At 41.0% G+C, this 20,962-nt stretch overlaps 1 protein-coding gene across 1 annotated transcript in view; it reads left to right on the top strand.

Annotated features, from left to right (window-relative positions):
• The window catches only part of LOC126279049 (serine/threonine-protein kinase/endoribonuclease IRE1-like), a 138,081-nt gene that overhangs the window by 31,390 nt on the left and 85,729 nt on the right, over nucleotides 1–20,962 (top strand). Inside the window, exons 4-7 of the mRNA XM_049979458.1 lie at nucleotides 11,803–11,948; nucleotides 13,921–14,049; nucleotides 14,197–14,304; nucleotides 19,612–19,840. Of these exons, the coding sequence (XP_049835415.1) occupies nucleotides 11,803–11,948; nucleotides 13,921–14,049; nucleotides 14,197–14,304; nucleotides 19,612–19,840 (612 nt within the window). The remainder of the gene's footprint in view (nucleotides 1–11,802; nucleotides 11,949–13,920; nucleotides 14,050–14,196; nucleotides 14,305–19,611; nucleotides 19,841–20,962) is intronic.

Here is a 20,962-nt window from a genome sequence, read left to right as displayed (position 1 = left end):
AGAACATCGAAAGAAGCATTCCGTTGAGTACCATTGTGTTACATGCACGTTACAATGAATAGACATGCCAAGGTAGCCATAAGAACAATAGAACTTTATTACACAGTACCTTAAGAGAGTAGAAAAGAAAACAACTTACTAAGTAATACCACTAAAGATTGTCCTGGTCTAATAAGGGTTGCCACCAAACAGTGACATTTCTTTGAGTGTACAAGCTGTACAAGTTTGCTTCCCTAACCACTGAGTTAAGTACACTGTCTGCCCTGTCTCAAGTAGCACTGACGTAGCCCAAAAACATCTGTACGTGGATGTAGTCCACGGTTGAAACACGTACAAAGTCTCAGCAATTTGGATGCATTATGCAAGGCTGTAGGTCCCAACTGGTGTGCGCTGCACTCCACATGAATGGAACTCTGATTGTGGAACCACCTGCACTGTTGGCTCCTGCTCCATATAACTGTAACTGCGAACTCACAGTGTAGACTGACTGGTGAGCACCTGGGCAGCGTTCTACAAAGCTGACCAGCAGGAGAATACCAAGAAATGGATATAGTGTCACATGGCTCACAGAGGTGAGCTAGTGCCAACAGCAGCAGCACTCCATGCAGCCAATGTGGTGCCACCACCTACAGCAATGGCTTCTGCAGACGTGAAGTGCTGCGGTTGAGTTGCAGGTGCCTCAGAAAGGCGGCAGCCTGCTGCACACTGCTGTGTGGTTGGTAGCTGGATAAAAAGGCAACATCCATGGTTACTACACATTCTGTATTGTAAATGATTTAAATGTGCTATGCCCAGTGCTGATCTTAAAGGGTCATTAGTCAGCATATTATACTTCAGAGTGGTTAGCTTTTTGATTAGTAGAAACCTTTGTGGAATGTAAACAGGTGCTCATCTGGTCTTATGGTACCACACACAACAAACAGACCAACAAAAACCACTGATATTTTTGGCTTTTTCTGGAACAATGACTTGACATATAGTGCTGGAGCCAGTACCTGTTCACAGCAGATATTCTTGTTTTTGGAAACCTGTGTGGTATGCTAGAGTTGCTTTGCTTATTGCTCCCTAAACTATGTTAAACATTAAATGTTCTAGGAGATAGAAACAGATGTTGAAAGATATTATCTGTCTATACTTTGATACACAATGTACCAGTTTTGATACATCTTTTACCAGTTTTCCAGATTATAGTATCACTTTTACATCATCCACATTGAATTCTGCACAAATATTCAAAGTGCTAAAAACTCAACAAAGATTGTCTTTGCTGTTTTATTCAAAGATGTTGATTAAAATCTTGTAGCACTCAGTCAAATCCTGGTTCCTTCTTCATATTCATATTCACGTTTTATATATCTTCATCTGTCTCATACTGACTGAAATCAAACAATGGAAAATCCAGGATAAAATGCAACAATATTATGAAAAGGAAAGTTGCTACTCACCATATAGCAGAGATGCTGAGTCACACACAGGCACAGCAAAAATACTATCACAAATAAAGCTTTCGGCCATTACAGCCTTCGTCAACAACAGACGAAAAACACACACACACACCACTTAAACAAATGCAACTCACACACACAACCGCATTCTCAGGCAACTGAAACCACACTGCGAGCAGCAGCACCAGTGCATGATGGGAGTGGTGACTGGGTGGGGGTAAGGAGGAAGCTGGGATGGGGAGGGGGAGTGATAGTATGATCGGGGTGGCAGACAGTGAAGTGCTGCAGGGTAGACAGAGGGCAGGGAAGGGGGGGGGGTGGAGGAGTAGTGGAAAAGGAGAGATGTAAAAAGCCTGGGTGTGATGGTGGAATGATGGCTGTGTAGTGCTGGCATGGGAAGTGGGGAGGGGCTGGATGGGTGAGGACAGTGACTAACAAAGGTTGAGGCCAGGAGGTGGTGGGAGACTGGAAAGATAAGGCACAGGATATTTGCTTTTGTAAAAGGTTGGGAGGATAATAATTGTCTGTCAAGTCTTCAGTGAGACCTCCAGTATATTTTGAGAGGGACTGCTCGTCACTGCAGATGCAATGACCATGGGTGGCTAGGCTGTACGGAAGGGACTTCTTGGTATGGAATGGGTGGCAGCTGTCAAAGTGGAGGTTTGCTGGTGCCTGGTTGGTTTGATATGGACGGAGGTACAGTAGAGCGTCGATTATCCGAACGTCGGTCAACCGAACGACTGCTTAACCGAACTGTGTACTCGCTCGCACCTGCTACTCTCCCACCCTACCGTCCACCATCCCCCTCACTCCCAAACCAAGTTTCCCACAGTAGTCACCGCACTTGGCCACAGCTGGCGGAACATTGCTTCTAATGGGGCCTTCACAAGGCGCTGCTGACCGGCCAAGCCGCCAGTCGCTGTGTTCCAACAATCAACACACTTCTGTCGGCTTGGCACTGGCAGTAGAAGTAGCGACAGTATCAAAGCTGTTCACAGCAACAGCTGTGCCAGCTTAGAGTTGAGGTGTGCCACTCTTCGCAGTTTGAAGGATTGCGCACCCCCAAGAAGAGCTTCTCACAGTGCAAACAGTCACTTTCTGTTCTCTGTTTACGACTACGTGTGTGCTGCTGCGTGAAGAATTGAACTCGACGATACAAAATGCTTAAACATAGACGTGTTGTCCTTTCTATGAGGGACAAGTAAGAGATTATTGAAAGGTTAGAAGAAGGTGAATCTGCAACCACTTTATCCAATTAGTACAATGTGGGGAAGTTGACAATTACGGATTTAAAAAAACAAAAGACGAGCATAGCAAATTTTATAGCTATGCTTGATTCTACAGATGGATCAACAAGCCATAAAACTATGAAGCTCGCCACTAACACAGATCTAGATGATGCTGTTTGCAAATGGTTTACGCAAAAGGGATCGACAGGAGAACCTATCTCAGGTCCCGTTCTGTGTGAGAAGGCAATAATGCAGTTCAACAAAAACTGGGAGTGCCTTCGAACTTTAAAGCGAGCACGGGCTGGTTAAAACGCTTCAAGTCAAGACACGACACGACATTCGTGAGCTTACGATACAGGGAGGAAAACTGTTGGCTGATTCTTCAGCAGCTGATTCTTTCAAAGTCAAACTAAGGGGCGTATTAAGGGAAGAAGATTATGCTCTCAAAAACGTTTACAATGCTGACGAAACTGGACTTAACTGGAAAGCTTTACCGAGAAAAACTCTTGTTTCACGTCTTGAATTAGCAGCACCTGATCCTAAAACAAGCTAGGACCGTATTACAGCTTTGGCTTATGCTAATGCTACTGGAAGTCACCGACTGCCTATGTTTGTCATTGGTAAAAGTAAAAAACCACGTTGTTTCAAGCACGTTAATGTGTCAGCCTTGCCTGTTGCGTACATCTCACAAAAGAGTGCCTGGATGGATAGTATGAGTTTTATGAAGTGGTTTCTGGACGTTTTCGTACCCTCTGTAAAAGCTCATCAGCTAAAGAATGGGAAAAGGGAGAAAACACTACTTCTTCTTGACATTGCACCAACTCATCCGTCATGTGATATTTTAAACGAAAAAGACGAGTTCATGAAGGTAATATTTCTCTCATCTAACGTAACCTCCTTATTACAGCCCATGGATCAAGGTGTTATTGAGACTTTCAAACGATATTACAGGAAAGAATTGTTGCGTAAGTTATTGTTAGAAATAGAAGAGGATGGAGAAGAAAGTCTCTTAAGAAATCATAAGAATATGGACTTGAAAGACGCGTCCTACATGATCAGCACAGCATGGAATAGTGTAAAGGAAGAGAATTTGAAGGAATCCTGGAATATAATTTTGGACACTGAAGAAGATTCACAAGGTATGATTGAAAGTGACGAACAGAATGATATGTCTGAAATTCTCAGTATACTAAAAGAAATAGATTGCCAAGAATGTGATGAAGAAGACACTCATGAATGGATGAATATCGATGATGCAGATCCAGGACACCAAGTCATGCAGGACAGCGAGATTGTAAACGTCATCACTGATAAAGATGAGGCCGCCAGCATCTCATCAATCAGTGCTCCAGAAAGTGAAAATACCAACAGCTTCTGAGGCGTTCACTTGTTTAGATACTGCCTTGTGATGGTTTGAAGCCCAGGGTGAAAGTGACGAGTTTGAGATATCTGTAATGAAAAAAGTATGTGACTTAGCTGCTCGTAAGCATGTAGGCTTGCTTAGACAGACCAAAATAAAGGATTTTTTTAAAAGTTAATTTTGTATATTGTGTATATTATTCAAGCTAAATGCATATGTAATATGTATATAGTTTTGTTTAATAAACTGTGCCACATACTATATATTCCTACTGAAGTTGCCTTTGTATGTTAATTTGTAATACTAAAAGAGATGCCTGTTTTTATGAATAAATTTACTGTACAGTACTTCTTTTTGGCAAATAAACATGTACAGTTCGATTATCTGAACAAACCAGTTTTCCAAACACCCATGTCCCCCAATTACTTCAGATAATCGACGCTCTACTGTACTGATGTAGCCATCTTTGAGGTGGAGGCCAACGTCTAGGAAGGTGGCTTGTTGGGTTGAGTAGGAACTGGTGAAGCAAATGGTGGAGAAGTTGTTGAGGTTCTGGAGGAATGTGTATAGTGTGTTCTCACCCTAGATCCAGATCGCAAAGATGTCATCAGTGAATCTCCCACCACCACCTACTTCAGTCCAGTCACTACCGGCACCTATCCCACCAAAGGCAGGGCTACCTGTGAAACCATTCATGTTATTTACAAGCTAAGCTGCAACCACTGTGCTGCATTCTATGTGGGCATGACAACCAACAAGCTGTCTGTCCGCATGATTGGCCACTGACATACTGTGGCCAAGAAACAAGTGAACCATCATGTTGCTGGACATGCTGCCAAACATGACATCATTCATTTCAGTTACTGCTTCAAAGCCTATGCCGTATGGATCCTTCCCACCAATACCAGCTTTTCTTAATTGTGCAGGTGGGATCTTTCCCTGCAATACATCATATGTTCCCGTAACCTTCCTGGCCTCAACCTTCATTAGTCACTGTCTTCACCCATCCAGCCCCTTCCCTGTTCCCATGCCAGCACTACACAGCCATCATTCCACCATCACACCCAGTCTTTTTATTTCTCCCCTTTTCTGCTACTCTCTTCCCCCACTCCCCATCTCTCCCTTTCTCTTCGTCTAACCTGCAGCACTTCACTGTCCACCATGCCCACCACACTATTGCTCCCCCTCGCTGCACCAGCCTCCTCCTTATCCCCACGCATTCACCACTCCCATCATGTACTGGTGCTGCTGTTCACAGTGTGGTTTCAGTTGCCTGAGACTGTGGTCATGTGTGCGAGTTATGTTTGTATGCGTGTGTGTCGTCTATTGTTGATGAATACCGTAATGGCCGAAAGGTTTATTTGTGACAGTCCTTTTGTTGTGCCTATCTGCGACTCAGCATCTCAACTTTATGGTCAGTAGTAATTTTCCTTTTCGTAATATTCATGCTGACTGAATGGATATGAGAATATGTTACTCTCTTGGAGTTTAACAGCAATCTTGTCCATCTCTTTCTTTGTCTCTACTTTTGTGGTGGTATCTGTGGGACATCCTGCACTTGTGATTTGATTTGAAATGGTGTTCGTTTTAATTCTCGCTGGTGTGTGTCAAACTAAGTAGCCTGATATTTTAATAAACATTCTAAATTTTTCGATCATCCTGTCTTTGCAACTGATCAACTTTCACCATAATTTTTTTAAAGAATGATTTGTTATGAGACAGATAATGCATTTTACCATATTTCACCTCTAGAAACTGAATGATGTTCCTCATAATACCTGCATCGCCAGCAGATACATTCATTAAAAGTAAATGTCCCTTCAGACATAAAGTGGATTCCTGAAGAGCAACAGCCTGTTCACTAGCCATATTGTTCTCTCAATGTCTCTGTCACCTTTAAAAGCATGCCACACACACACATTTCCTTAATTGTCAGTCAGTATCCACCTGTGAATGTCTTCTGTTACTTTTTAAAAAGACATCATATTTGCCATTGACTATAGGTATTATGTACTTCACAATTGCAATGTCGGCCTTTGGGTCATTTTCAAGTAGTACTGCAAAAGATTTTGCTTCAGCACAACCAGAGTTTAAAATTCTCGGACACATATAAGTGGTCAAATATAGGCCTTTTATATTTTGACGATGACAAATATACTTGTCAGAGGATTTTAAAGCCTGGTATGTGCTGAAGCAAAATCTTTTGCAGTACCTCTTGAAAATCTCCCAAAGGTCGAAACTGCAATTGCGAAATAAATTTCTACAGTTATAGCAAATATGATGTCCTTTAAAAAAGTCTGCATGACTGTTAACCCCAACCATGAGAAGTTTTTCTGTTACACACTCAGTAAATCCATCATGATCCATTTTATAATCAGCAGGAAAATGTTCCTATCTGAACACAAAAAAAGTGAATATGTTCCTGTTTGTTTAAAAGACTCTTGACTGAGAAGTGAAGTACCACCTGCTTCATTCTACCTTTCTCAGCACCGATGAAAATATTTGCAAAAATTGTGGCATGCAAACATGTTTGCATGTTTTTAAAGATGCAGCTTGCCCCAAACTCCCACAAGCTCCCCTAACTGTAACTCACTCGCACCCATTAGTCTATCACCGTTAAGTCACTCATACCCATCCACTCCCTGTTGCCCTTTCCCAGTCACTCATTCAGCCCAATTCATTGTCATTATCTCTTTCTCTCTCCCTCCCTCCCTCCCTCTCTCTGTCATTGGTTCCTTTATCACAGCCTCAGTTTTCTTAGTTCTATCCTACTATTACAGTTTCCTCCCACTGTCACTGTCTCCCTCTCGCATTCTCTTACTGCTAATATCTCATTCCTTCCTTCCTACTGCTGCTGTCCCTTCTCACTGTCACTACCTCTCTTCCTCATTGTCACTGTCATATACTGTGTTTCTCATTATAACTGGTTCTCACCCACTTCCACTTCGACTATAATTTTCTTTTCATTTCTCCCCAACTGGTACTGACTCCTTTTCTCTTACCTAGCACTGTTCTGTGTTCCACTGCCCCCTGCCCCTCCCCCCCCCCCCCCCCCCTCTCTCTCTCTCTCTCTCTCTCTCTCTCTCTCTCTCTCTCGCTCTCTCTCTCTCTCTCACACACACACACACACACACACACACACACACATTGCCATTGTCTCCTTCATTGTTTCTATAACACAACCACTTTCTGCTACCGTTATTATGGTCTTCAGTTCGAACACTGGTTTGATGCAACTCTATGCTATACAACCCTCATCATTACTGAACAACTACAACAACCTTCATTTTTGTGAATCTGCTTACTGTATTCATCTCTTGGTCTCCATCTTAAGAAGATTTTTACACTCCCTTTCCCCACTTCACTCCAATACGAAATTGGTGATCCCTTGGTGTCTCAGTATGTGTCCTATCAACTAATCCCTTCCTTTAATCAAGTTGTGCTATAAATTTCTAGTCTCTCCAGTTCTATTCAGTTACGTGATTTACCCATCTAATCTTCTGCATTCTTCTTGTAGCGTCACATTTCAAAAGCTTCCATTCTCTTTTTGTTTAAACTGTTTATCGTCCATGTTTCATTTCCTTACATGTCTACAATGCAGTCAAATACCTTGATAAAAAACTTCCTAACACTTAAATCTATATTCAATATTAACAAATTTCTCTTCTTCAGAAATGCTTTTCTTCCTATTGCAAGTTGGCATTCTGTATCTTCATTATTTCGACCCTAATGAGTTATTTTGCTGTCCGAGTAACAAAACTCATCTATTACTTTAAATCTCTCATTTCCTAATCTAATTCCTTCAGCATCACCTGATTTAATTCACCTACATTCTGTTATCGTTGTTTTGCTTTTATTGATGTTCGTCTCTATCCTCCTTTCAAGACACTGTCCGTACTGTTCAACTGATCATCCAAGTCCTTTGCTGTCTCTGATAGAATTACAGTGTCATTGGAAAACCTCAAAGTTTTTAATTCTTCTTCCCCAACTTCAATACTATTCCAAATTTTTCTTTCATTTGCTTTAATGTTTATTCAGTGTACAGATTGTGAGTGTCTTTGACTATCTTTCATTTTCATTGGAGCAAACGTCGATCAACTCTCAACAAGCCTTTTACTTTGCAGATGTTAGCACAATATCAAAATATGGTTTACAGTCTCTCTTCAGAATTTCAAAAAGATTATTTCAGTCAACATTGTCAAAAGCTTTCTCCAGATCTAAAAATGCTATAAATGTAGGTTTGCCTTTGCTTAACATATTTTCTAAGATAAGTCATAGGGTAGGTATTGCCTAGCAAGTACCAAAATTTCTGCAGAATCCAAGGTGATTGTCCCTGAGGTTAGCTTCTGCCAGTTGTTCCACACTTCTCTAAAGAATTTGTATTAATGTTTTGCAGCCATGACTTATTAAACTGATAGTTTGGTAATTTTCACACCTGTTAGCAACTGCTTTCTTTGGAATTGGAATTATTGCGTTCTTCTTGAAGTCTGAGGGTAATTTGCCCGCCTCATACTCCTTGCACTCCAGGTGGAAGAGTTTTGTCATAGCTGGTTCTCCCAAGGCCATCAGTACTTCTGATGGAATGTCATCTACTCCTGGGGCCTTGTTTTGATTTAGGTCTTTCAGAACTCTCGTCAGATTCCTCTTGCAGTATCATATCTCCCACCTCAGCTCCATCTACGTCCTCTTCCATTTCTATAATATTGCCTTCAAGTTCATCTCCCTTGAATAGACCCTCTATATAAACCTTTTACTCTTCAGCTTCCCCTTTCTTGCTTTGGACTGGTTTTCCATCTGAGCTCTCGATATTCATACAGCTACTTCTCTGTCCTCTAAAGGCCTCTTTAATTTGTCTGTAGGTAGTATCAGTCTTTCCCCTAATGAAATATGCTTCCAGATCCGTACATTTACCCTCTAGCCATTCCTCCTTAGCCATTTTGCACTTCTTGTCATTCTCATTTTTTAAATGTTTGCATTCCGTTTTTGTTGCTTCATTTTTATGTTTTCTCCTTTCATCGGTTATGTTCAATATCACCTGTGTTATCCAAGGATTTCTACAATCTCTTGTCTATTTACCTGTGTGGTCCTCTGCTGTCTTCACTATTTCATCATCTATTAAATTCCTTTCCCTTGTTCTAGTCACCCGTTGCCTAACACTACCCCAGAAAATCTCAACAACCTCTTTTTCTTTCAACTTTACCAAGTCCTGCCTCCTCAATTTCCTACCTTTTTCCAATTTCTTCACCTTTTACGTACAACTCATAACCAATAAATTGTGGTCAGAGTCCAGATGTATCCCAAGAAATGTTTTGCAGTTTAAAATCTTGTTGTGACCTCTCTGCCTTATCATTATATAATCAGTCTGAAGCCTTAGAGTGTCTCCAGGTCTTGTCCACATATACAACCTTCATTTATGATTCTTGAACCAAGTGGTAGATGATTAAATTAAGCTCTGTGCGAAGTTCTGTCAGGTGCCTTCCTCTTTCATTCCTTTCCTATAGTCCCTATTCACCAACTATTTTTTCTTCCCTTCCTTTTCCTGCTATCGAATTCCAGTCGCCCATCACAATTAAGTTTTCATCTCCCTTAACTATACGAGTTATATCTTATATGTCATCATACATTTCTTCAATCTTTTTATCATCTGAAGAGCTAGTTGTCATATAAACTTGTGCTAGGAATGGGCTTTGTGTCTATCTTGACTACAATAATATTCATAGTAGCTTACCCCCATTCCTATTTTCTTGTTCATTATTAAACCCACTCCTGCCTTATTTCTATTTGACTTTGTATTTATAATCCTGTATTCACCTAACCAGAAGCTTTGTTCCTCCTACCACTAAACTTCATTCATCCCCATTATATCTAACTTAAATCTAGCCATTTCCTTTTTTTAAATTTTCTAACCTGCTTACCTGATTAAGGATTCTAACATTCCATGCTCCAATCCATATTCTCCAGTTTTGTTCCTTGTGATGAAAGCATCCTCCTGAGTAGTCCCCATCTGGAGATCTGAATGCCAGACCATTTTACCTCCAGAATATTTTAAAGGAAGAGGATGCCATAATCATTTAACCATACAGTAGAGCTGCATGCCCTCGGGAAAAATTACAAGTGTAGTTTCCCTTGCTTTTAGCCATTCACAGTACCAGCACAGCCTTTTTGGGTGACGTTACAAGGCTAAATCAGTCATTCATCCAGACTGTTGATCCTGCAAGTACTGCAAAGTCTACTGTCCTCTTCAGGAACCAGATGTTTGTCTGCTGTCATCCAGTATTTATTACTTTTCTGTCTCTTTGCCACTACCACTTCTCTCTCAGAATAAAAAAAAGCCTGAATATGTACACATGCTAAAATTTTTGGGAAAATTTTTAAAGATGCTGAGGGAGGTTGATAATGGAGACACTTTACAGCATATTTTTCCACGCTACATCATTTAATAAACTACATTTTCACCTCAGACCATATTTTATGTGTACAACCAGGGTAACTTTGGACCACTGTTTCTTGGAAACAGATAAAGATATGAAGAAAACGTTCAAGGTGTTGGAGATCAGGCTATTAGGAACGCACTGTAAAAAATTACTGCCATTTGCTGTGCAGTCTAGGAATCCATGACTGGATGTTGGTACCCAATAAACAAGTTTGTGGGGTGTTTCTTGATAACGGATAAAGGTTTTTGAAAACAGAAAGATGGCTATTCAGGATGAATGCCTAGAAAATATAGCGTTAAATTTTGAACAGTTTGCTGCAGTTATTTATCACTTAGATTTCCTCTCATACTTGATTTTATGTGCAAAAGTGGGGTCCCTTTGAACCTCTGTACCTTGGAAATGGATAAAGATTTCGAGAAAATTATCCAAGTTTGTTTGAGATCAGGAGATTAAGAATATATTGTTAAAATTTCTGCCATTTGCTGTGTGTAGCTGTCTTATAATCATTGACTGTTTTTTTTTTTTTTTTGTGTCTGCTGGTGACGACAAAAATATAATTTAAAAAGCCCACTTTTTGGGGTTTTTTCCAAGGAACTGCTTCCAAAAGTCCCTTGAGGCCCACCATAGATCACATCAAATGCCAAAAGAACCAATTGACTTGCTCCATCTGCCTGAGGAGAGAGTGTGTAATATTCATTTTTAGAACATGCATTGAAGGATAGTGACACTAAGATGATCCTTCTTTTGTGGATACAAATGGTCCCCAGCCCAAGGGCTATCCAAAACGCTTGACCGTACGTCTTCATCACTAATAGAACCCAAGGTATGACCACCGGAAAATACCATTTTTGTGTGTGGCGTTTTGGAACATATTAGGTATGAATGCTGTCACATACATAACAATTAGTGTTTTTGTTATATGGATTATTGCTAAATAAAATCTTCAATAGTCTCATGTCTCGGACCATTCCTCTCTTTTCATTTGGACCTCAATTGAGTGGGAAATCTCACTCCTACGGTAGATTATTATTTTTTTCTTTTTTCATGTGCTGCTCCTTTTCTCGTGTTTTTTTGACTAAAGAGGGAACACATGAAGCTAAAGGAAAAAGGTTCAGTATCAGTCTTTCCAATGTTGAGTAATTACGTTGTAGAAGTAGGGTCCCGTTTTAATGTAAGTACTACATGTTGAAACCTTATTTAGAATTAACTGCAATGATGGCACATTTTCTACATCCATAATGCATAAAATAAGTGATTCATGTTGGATTTTTAAGCATATGCTGTAAGTACCGTTTCACTTCATCTGTTCTTATTATTTTCCCTCCCTTTTACAGCCCCATGTACCTGCCAGACCCTAAAGATGGTTCACTGTATGTTTTGTCTGAGTCTGATCAAGATGCCTTAAAGAAACTGCCATTTACTATACCACAGCTTGTTGCCTCTTCACCTTGCCGAAGCAGTGACGGGATACTTTATACTGGTGAGTCGCACCCACCTTATTGTCTAGGAAATTCGTGAAAACATATTGTGTAATAGTTGATTCTGTTGTTCATTTCTTACACCTTCTCTGTTGTTCAGTTATACTCCATGTTATAATATTATATTAATGATTAATTTAAAGCTAATGGCAATTGAGGATTGACAGATCATCAACATTACAAATAATCAAATGTTTGTTCCCTTGATTCTCATTTTCGTGCTGAACATGGTACTAACATTTGTAGCCATCTGTATTAACATTGGTGATTTTATTTTTCGTCTTGTGTGTAATTGATAAATATTAATTATGGCATTTTCAATTTCTCTTTCAAAATTATTTGCAATGTGCTCATAATAGATACAGTGCATACAGTGTGAAGATCAAGATAATCTGACATGATCGTAAGTTTGGAGTATATCAACCATTTGCATGTTATGAGTTTGCCTTGTATTATTGCTGTTATCTAGGATTACAAAAACTGTGAAAATAAATCATTTCTCTACATGATTAATTCTGCATATAACCCTCTTGTGTACAGAAATTTACGAATCATTTGATGTATTTAAAAGAAACTGAAACTATTTTCTGTGGAAACATGAGCTATAGACTGAAGTGAAGCCAGATTTTTATATATATACATGGGTGAGTCAAATGAAAATCTTAAATTTGTAATAACAAATCGAAATTTTGTACCATTATCCTGTAAGGCAGTAAGCGTGCTACAAACAGCGTGCAGAATGGCCTATAGGTGGCAGCATAGTGCAGATGCACACCTACTGCCGCAGTATCAGTATAAAGATGGCCGCCCCCACCTGTGACTTGAATCAGGGAAGAACAGCATTCCGTTATTCGGTTTTTGTGTAGTGAAGGTGTGAAACCTATTGAAATTCATCGACGAATGAAGGTTCAGTACGGTGATGAATGTTTGTCCCACCAGCAAGTCTACAAATGGAGTAGAAAGTTCGCAAATGGTGTGACTTCAGTGGAAGATGCTCCTCGTCCAGGTTAGACACAATGAGTTGTGATTCCACCGAACATTGCAGCAGTTGAAGCCATAGTGAAGGAAAACCCCTGAGTGACACTGAATGACATTGCAGCATGTTTACAGATTAGTCATGGGTCAGCACACTACATTGTACATGATGTGCTCCAGTTTCGCAAAGTGTATGCAAGATGGATGCCATGGCAGCTGACTCCTGAAATGAGAGAACAGCGTGTTGATGCTTGTGAAAAACTTCTTTGGCACTTTGAACAAGAAGGTGATGGCTTCCTTGCAAGAATCATTACTGAGGACGAAACCTGGGTTCAATTCCACCAACCGGAAACAAAGAGGGCGAGCAAGGAAGGGCGCCATTCCTCATCACCTTCAGCAGGGAAGGTTATGCGGACTCTTTTGGCATGAAAAAGGCGTCATTTTGGAGCATTACATGTCTAGAGGGACCATTATCATCAGTGCATCATACGCAGATCTAAAAAATAATCTGCGGCCTGCAATCAAATCAAAGCGACGTGGTTTACTGTCAGCAGGTGTCCTTTTCTAACGTGACAATGCAAGGCCCAACACTGCCCATACAACAGTTGCAACAATCACAGGCCTGCATTTTGAGTGTCTTCCTCATCCACCATATTCACCAGACCTTGCCCCAAGTTATTTCCATATATTTCGACCACTCAAAGACGCAATGGGAGGAAAGAAGTTCTGTTCTGATGAAGAAGGACGCCAAGCGATGTATGTATGAGTGGTTACGCGGACTACCAAAATAATATTTTTCCAAAGGAATTTATGCACTTTGTAAGCACTGGATGACTTGCATTGAGCGAGGTGGGGGGGATTATGTTGAAAAGTGATACAGCTTTGTATCACTTCTGCACAATAAATAATATTTTAAAAAATATTTAAGGTTTTCATTTGACTCCCTCATATAATGAGCCATTTGTGTATGTTGTCATAATTTACGTGTTTCGTTCACAGGAAAGAAAGTGGACACCTGGTTTTCAGTTGATCCTAGGACAGGAGAAAAACAGGAAGTTCTTAGCTATGACAAGGTTGATAAGACTTGTCCCATTTCTAATGCTGAATCTGTGCTCATTGGAAGAACAGGTTAGAAAACTGAAGGCCACACAGTTAATATGAATTATGTTTCATTCAAATGTAGCATCCTGTTTCTGAAATACCAAAAGTATAATTTGTTTATGATATGCCAACAGTTGATGCCTACTATTCTTTTTTTTTATTATTTTTTTCCAGAGTACAACATTATGATGCTGGACAGTAAAAATAAAGGTCGCAGTTGGAATGTGACATTTTTTGATTACTCAGCAAATCTGATGGAAGCTGAAACTCGGAATGATTATCGTAAGGAATAAGTATTGAAGTTATGTCTTACATCATTTGATGACTTTGTCCCTTTTGTTTATTGTGAAGAACTGGACAGGATTTGTTTCATCAGTGAAAAAACTGTAAAGAAGGGGAGGCAAATGGCTCACTTTGGTATTGCTCTGAGTACCAATTTTATTCACTTCTCTTTGTATATTTGAGTCCACCAGCAGAATGAAATTCCTGTATAAAAATATTCCAAATTAATTTGCTTCCTTTTTGATTTTAAGACATTGACCACAACATGTGTGCTTCCACTACTGTATTTTAATGTGTTATGTGTGCTGACACACTGACAAAGCTAATGTAAGGGTTGCCCTTTTTCTATTTTACATATGAACTTCACATCTTGATAGTTGAGCCACTATCTTCCCTGGTTGTACAAAGCTCTTAAATAAATTGTGTATTTCTTTAATGTTACAAAAATATAGATACAAAAACTCCAAAATAAAGTTACTTAAAAAATAAGTCATCAGAATCTGATACCAAAATTGGCTCTAAAATAATATGACTATTTCTTGTCTGTATTCATAGTTTTAGAGAAAATCATTGGCTTATTTTCAACCAAATCTGTATTAACAGCACTTGAGAAACATAACATTGACTCAGCCCAAGTTGTTATACTGAGGGGAACGATGTTAGCAAAAGGATACATTGCTACTCACCAAAAAAATGACACATTGAGTTGTAGACAGGCTCAACAAAAAGAATGTTACACATTTAGCTTTTGGCCAAAGCCTTCTTCAGAAGAGAAAACACACACACATGTGCACAAGCACGCACATCACACACACATACACACATGACCACCATCTCCAGCAGCTCAGACTGGAATGCAACTATCACGTTGAGTGGCAGTCTGTAGTGGGGCAGGGAAGGGGGAGGGATAGCCAGGTATGAGATTTGAGAGGGGGGGGATAATACTGTCTGGTGGGGGAACATGCAGGGACTACAGAGAGGCATGAGAAGCCTGTTGGGTGCAGTGATAGAAGGCTGGTGAGGAGGGGGGTGGGGGGAGGGTGGCGGAAAAGGAGAGAAGCAGGGAAGGGGAAAGTCGGACAGGTGCATTGGCAGAGGATGGCACGCAATAAGGTTGGGGGGACATGGACAGGGAGAAGGTAATCAGACAGAGGGGGAGAAAACTGTTGGATGGAGAGTGCGGGAACAGGAGACTACCATAGGTTTAAGCCGGGATAATTTTGGGAGTGGAGAATGTGTTGTGAGTATAACTCTCATCTGCACAGTTAAGAAAAGCTGATGGTGGAGGGGAGCATACAGATAGCCTGAGTTGTGAAGCAGCCATTCAAATCAAACATGTTATGTTCAGCTGCAAGTTTTGAAGGAAGGAAGATTGGGTTTAATCTTCCATCGACATTGAGGTCATTAGAGACAGCTTGGATTGTGTCAAGGATGGGGAAGGAAATTGGGCGTACCCTTTCAGAGGAACCATCCTGGCATTTTCCTGGAGCAGTTTAGGGAAATCACAGAAAATCTAGATCTGGATGGCCGTACGCGAGTTTGAATCATCATCCTCCCAAATGGGAGTCCACTGTGCTAACCACTGTGGCACCTTGCTCAGTAGCTGCACGTTTTGCCACAGATTGGTCTACCATTCTGTGGCCACAGTTTGGCAGTGAATGTTCATCTTAGTGGACAGCTGGTTGGTAGTCATACCAAAAAGCTGTGCAATGATTGCAGCTGATCTGATACACAACATGGCCACTTTCAAGGTGCCCCAGAATCTGATGGGATAGGATAAGCCTGTGATAGGGCTGGAGTAGGAAGTGCTGGCTGGGTGGAGTGGGCAGGTCTTGAGGATGGATATGGTCCCTGTGCAAAGGGGTTGGCGTTGGGATTGGGATTGGTGTAAGAGTCGACTGGGATGCTTTTGGAGTTTAGGTGGGTGATGGAACTTTATTTTACAAGTGATGGGACAGATCTTGAATAGTCCCTCATTCCAGGGCATGCTGATAGGTAATCAGAGGCATGATGAAATATGGGGTTCAGTAATTCCAGTGCAGGGTGGTATTGGGTTATGAAGGATACTGGGTGACAAAGGGTTCATTCCTTTGTAGCTGGATCTTGGGGGTGGTGGGAGGATTGGGGGTGTATGGGGAAATGGTGTGCATGATCTGTTTACTGACTAGGCCTGGGGGACAGTGCCTTTTAGTGAAGGCCTTGGTGAGACCTTCAGCATACTGGGCAAGGGAGCTGAGAGGGATTATTTGGTGTGGAAGGGATGGGAGCTGGTGGGGGTGGAAGCTGTGTAACTACTCAGGTCACCTCACAGGAAGCTTCATCAATTGTATCAAAATGTTTTCCATAGAGTTGTTCCTTCAAGTTTGGAAACAAATGAAGTCTGTCGGGCTCATACCAGTTCTGTATGGTGACTGGGGAAGTGTATCCCATCCGTATTTGTCGAGCGTTTCTGTTACTGATAGGGCAGTATGCAGTCTTGCGTTATCAGTCAAAATAAAGACACCAGCTACAAGCCTGCCAGGCTTTCTTTTATGAATTTTCAACTGCAAATATTTTGCTTCAAGAGCTTGTAGCCTCTAGGGGCACTCTTATTTCTAGCTACGACTCCATTCATGTCATACACAAAGATTGTCATCAGTTTCACTTTTCATTGTTGACGGTTGAATTTTTTCAGGCGTTGAGGTTGGGAACTTTTCCATTATGATGACTGAGACTTCAGTTCTGGCTAAGAACTGTGCAACAGTCCATTTCAGAGCCCGTTCTTCTTCCGTTTGATAATGTTGGGGTTGTTCTTTTGTGATTCATCTTCATCTGCATGGATACTCTGCAAATCACACTTAAGTGCCTGACAGAGGGTTTATAAAACCACCTTCACAATAATTCTCTATTATTCCAGCCTCGAATAGCACGCGGAAAGAAGGCACACCTATATCTTTCCATGCGAGCTCTGATTTCCCTTATTTTATTATGATAATCATTTCTCCCTGTGTAGGTTGGCATCAACAAAATATTTTCACTTTGGGAGGAGATAGTTGGTGATTAAAATTTCACAAGAAGTTTCTGCCACAACAATTAATGGTGTCCAACCCAAATCCTGTATCATGTCCATGACACTCTCTCCCCTACTTCATTGAGGAATTTTTGTCACTGCAGTTGCAGCATTCCTGGATTGCCAGGCTATATGGGAGGTTTTTTTTTTGTGTGTGACAGGGATGACAGCTGTGAAATGCTGGTACTGTTGTTGGTTGGTGGGTTTAATGAGGACAGAGGAGCAGATGGAGCCATCAGAGAGGAGGAGGTCAACATCTAAAAAGGTGGCATGCTGGATTGAGGAGGACCACATGAAGTGAATGTGAGAGAAGGTGTCGAGGTTGTGAAGGAATGAAGATAGGGTTTCTTGGCCCTGAGTCCATACTGTGAAGATATCATCAATGAACGTGAATGAGACTAGAGGTTTGGTGTTGTGGGAGGCTAGGATGACTCCTTTAGATGGACATAAAAACATTGGCATAAAAAGATGCCATGCAGGTGCCCATGGCGGTGCCGTGGATTTGTTTAGGTACCTTCCGTTCAAATGAGAAGTATTTTTGAGTTAGGATGAACTTAGTAAGGTGTATGAGAAATGAGGTAGTGGGTTTGGAGTCTAAAGGACATTGGAAAAGGTAGTATTGAATAGCGGTAAGACCATGGGCAGAAGGGATGTTGGTTTTTAGGGAGCTGGTGTCGACAGTGGTGGGTAGGGACCCAGGGGATAAAGGGGTGGGGTGATGAAGAGTCGGTGAAGAAAGTGGTTGGTGTCTTTGACGTGTGAGGCTAGATTACAGGCAATTGGTTGGAGGTGTTGGTCAATGAGAGCTGAAATTCTTTCAGTGAGGGTGCAATAACCAACGACAATGGGGCGTCCTGGATTGCTGGATTTGTGTATTTTGTGGAATATGTAGAAGGTGGGTGTCTTAGGGGTGAGGAGGGAAATGGATTCAGGTGAGATGTTCTGGGAAAGGCCTAAGGCTTTAAGCAGGGATGGAGTTTGTGTTGGACTTCTGTGGATTGCTCCGGCAGACTTCATGGGTGGAGGAGTCATATAATTGGCAGAGAGAGGCCTTCTGCCAGGTAGCCATTGTAATTCATAACATCGGTGGAACCTTTGTCTGCAGGTAGGATGATGACCTCAGGATTTCTTTTGAGGTTATGTATGGCTGTTCTTTCTTCTACTGAAAGGTTGGTGTTCAGAGGAGGGACGTGGAGAAAGATGGTGAGGCTAAGTAGGAGATAACAAATTCCTGGAAGATGACCAGCAGGTGGTTAAGTGGGAGGGGTGGAGGATCACTGTTGTATGGTGGTATGAACTGGAAGAGGCAGGGTTCAGTGTTGGAATTAGGATGGTTTTAGTTGGAGGGATTGGTGGCAAAGAATGCTAGCATTGCAGAGATCAGGAGCAGGAGAGTAGGTCTTTGACAAGTCCAGCATGGTTAAATTTGGGTGTAGGGTGAAAGGTGAGGCCTTTGGATAGGACTAAAACTTCTGTGAAACTGAGGGTTTTGGTGGAAAGGCTAACAATAGTGTTACAGGAATGTTTTGGCTCTGAATTTGGATTTGGTGGAGGGTTGGAAGGGAATTTTGGGGGATGTGCCAAGTTAAAAAGGTCAGCTAGGCAGGGTTTAGCTGCTATGAGGGGTGGATGAGGAGAGACACTGTGTGTACAATAGGGGTTGGATAGTGGTGGCCCGAGGTGGCAATAGGATGTCAGCAGGTTGGATAGCTTATGCAGATGGTTTTTGGAAAGCTCCATCAAGTGCTGGACAAAGAAAGTCAGCCATTCTTTGGACTCTCCAGGTTCTCTGTGTCCACTTGAATTACATGAGGGTATGCTTAATTTTCAGGTATTAAATAGTGTAGTTTTTCCATAGCATATCTCCACCAGGCACATTGTATTTAATTTTAGTTTGGAAAGAATGAATCTTCTGTCATTTCCAACACTGTGTATTGTCCTTCTTTTTGGCTGTTCATTGTGGTGTTGTTGCAATTGAGGCTTTGGTGGTGGTGATGACAGTGGTGGAGTCGGTGACACCAGCAGTGACAGTAGCAGTTATGGATGACAGATGAGGCAGATACATGTTGTGAACCAATTGCCTCCCCTTTTCTCAGTCAGTAATGAGAGTGTGAGAATCATCACACTCACAATATTGCCACCCATTTGTCTGTCTGATGACCCTGTGCAGATTGATACGTGTGCATACTAGTGAAATATTTTAACTAAAACACCAGACATTAATATCATTTCTTATATAACTCTCTCTCTCATTTCAGCATACGTTCATTTTGTGGCGAGTTCTTCAGGGCGAGCACTAAGTATTGACAGACATGTGGGATCACCACTGTGGCAGCATGACTATGGTTCACCTGTAATAGCGATGTATATTTTAGAAGACAGTGGCCTGGTTGCTGTTCCATTCACAAGTATTGCAGAGGAAACATTAGACCACCTTGTACTGCAGTTTGAAACTGATCCCACATCCATCAGCACTTTAAAGTTATAGTATGTATTTTACACTTTGTTATGTTTCACACTTACACATTCAATAAACAAAAATATTAATTCTAGATTATAGTTAATTAAGATTGCAGTGGATTTTGTGTGCATTCAAGAAGAAGAAGAAGAAGAAGAATCAATGATTGCTTTTATAAAAATAATAATATATGTAGTATATATTATTTCATGTCTGTAATACAAATAAGATGGAGAAAGTCAGTGCTATTTCAACTGGGAAGTAATTGAAACATAAAATGTGCAAATCAAACAGAAAAATCCAAGCTTACTGGTAAATCAGTTACCCACTTTATTTTATGCATTGTCAGTAACAGAGACATCTGTAATGAACTCCTTGAAATCACAAAGGGGAGGGGGATTGAAGCAGTGTTAGTCAAGTCACCTGCATAGGTCTTCCCCCTCTGTCCTCCACTATCAATTTTTCGCAATACAAGGGCCTTTAGCAGTCTTTATTAACGTGGGTAGAGGAACTAGAGCATATGAAATACAGAGGCAAAAACTTCCCTAGCTACATATATACTCCACAAGTCACCATACAGAGTGTGACGGGGGCTACCTTATACCACTAGTAGCCTTTCCCTTACCTGTTCCACTTGCAGATAGAATGAGAGAGAAATGACTTCCTTTGAACCGTAATGGCTCATATCTTGTCTTTGCATTTCATATGCTGAATGTGTGCTGGTGGCAGTAGAATCATTCTGCAATCAGCCGCAAAAACTAATTCTGTAAATTGTATTAAAAGCGTTTCATGAAAAGAATGTTGTCTTCCCTCCAGGAACTACCATTTCAGCTTGCAAAGCATCTCCATAATACTTGCCTGTTGTTCGTATCTGCCAGTAGCAAACCTGGCAGCATGCTTTTGAATTTCTTTTTTGTCTACCTTTAATTCAACTTGGTGGGGGTCCCAGCCACTCAAGCAGTACTCAAAAATGGGTTGCACTAATGTTATGTTCCCAATCATCTTTATAGATCAGCTACACTTTCCTAAAATCTTACATGCTCATGCCATTTCATATTGCTTCGCAACATTACGCCGAAATGTTTAATCGTTGTAAGTTTCTTTAAAGTCAGTACTGCCATTAGACTGTTGTTTATTTAGAGTGTTAATGT

The sequence above is a fragment of the Schistocerca gregaria genome, chromosome 6, assembly GCF_023897955.1.
Source record: "Schistocerca gregaria isolate iqSchGreg1 chromosome 6, iqSchGreg1.2, whole genome shotgun sequence".
NCBI lineage: Eukaryota > Metazoa > Arthropoda > Insecta > Orthoptera > Acrididae > Schistocerca > Schistocerca gregaria.
Note: the sequence above shows the minus strand (reverse complement) of the source record. Positions and strands in the feature narration are given on the sequence as shown.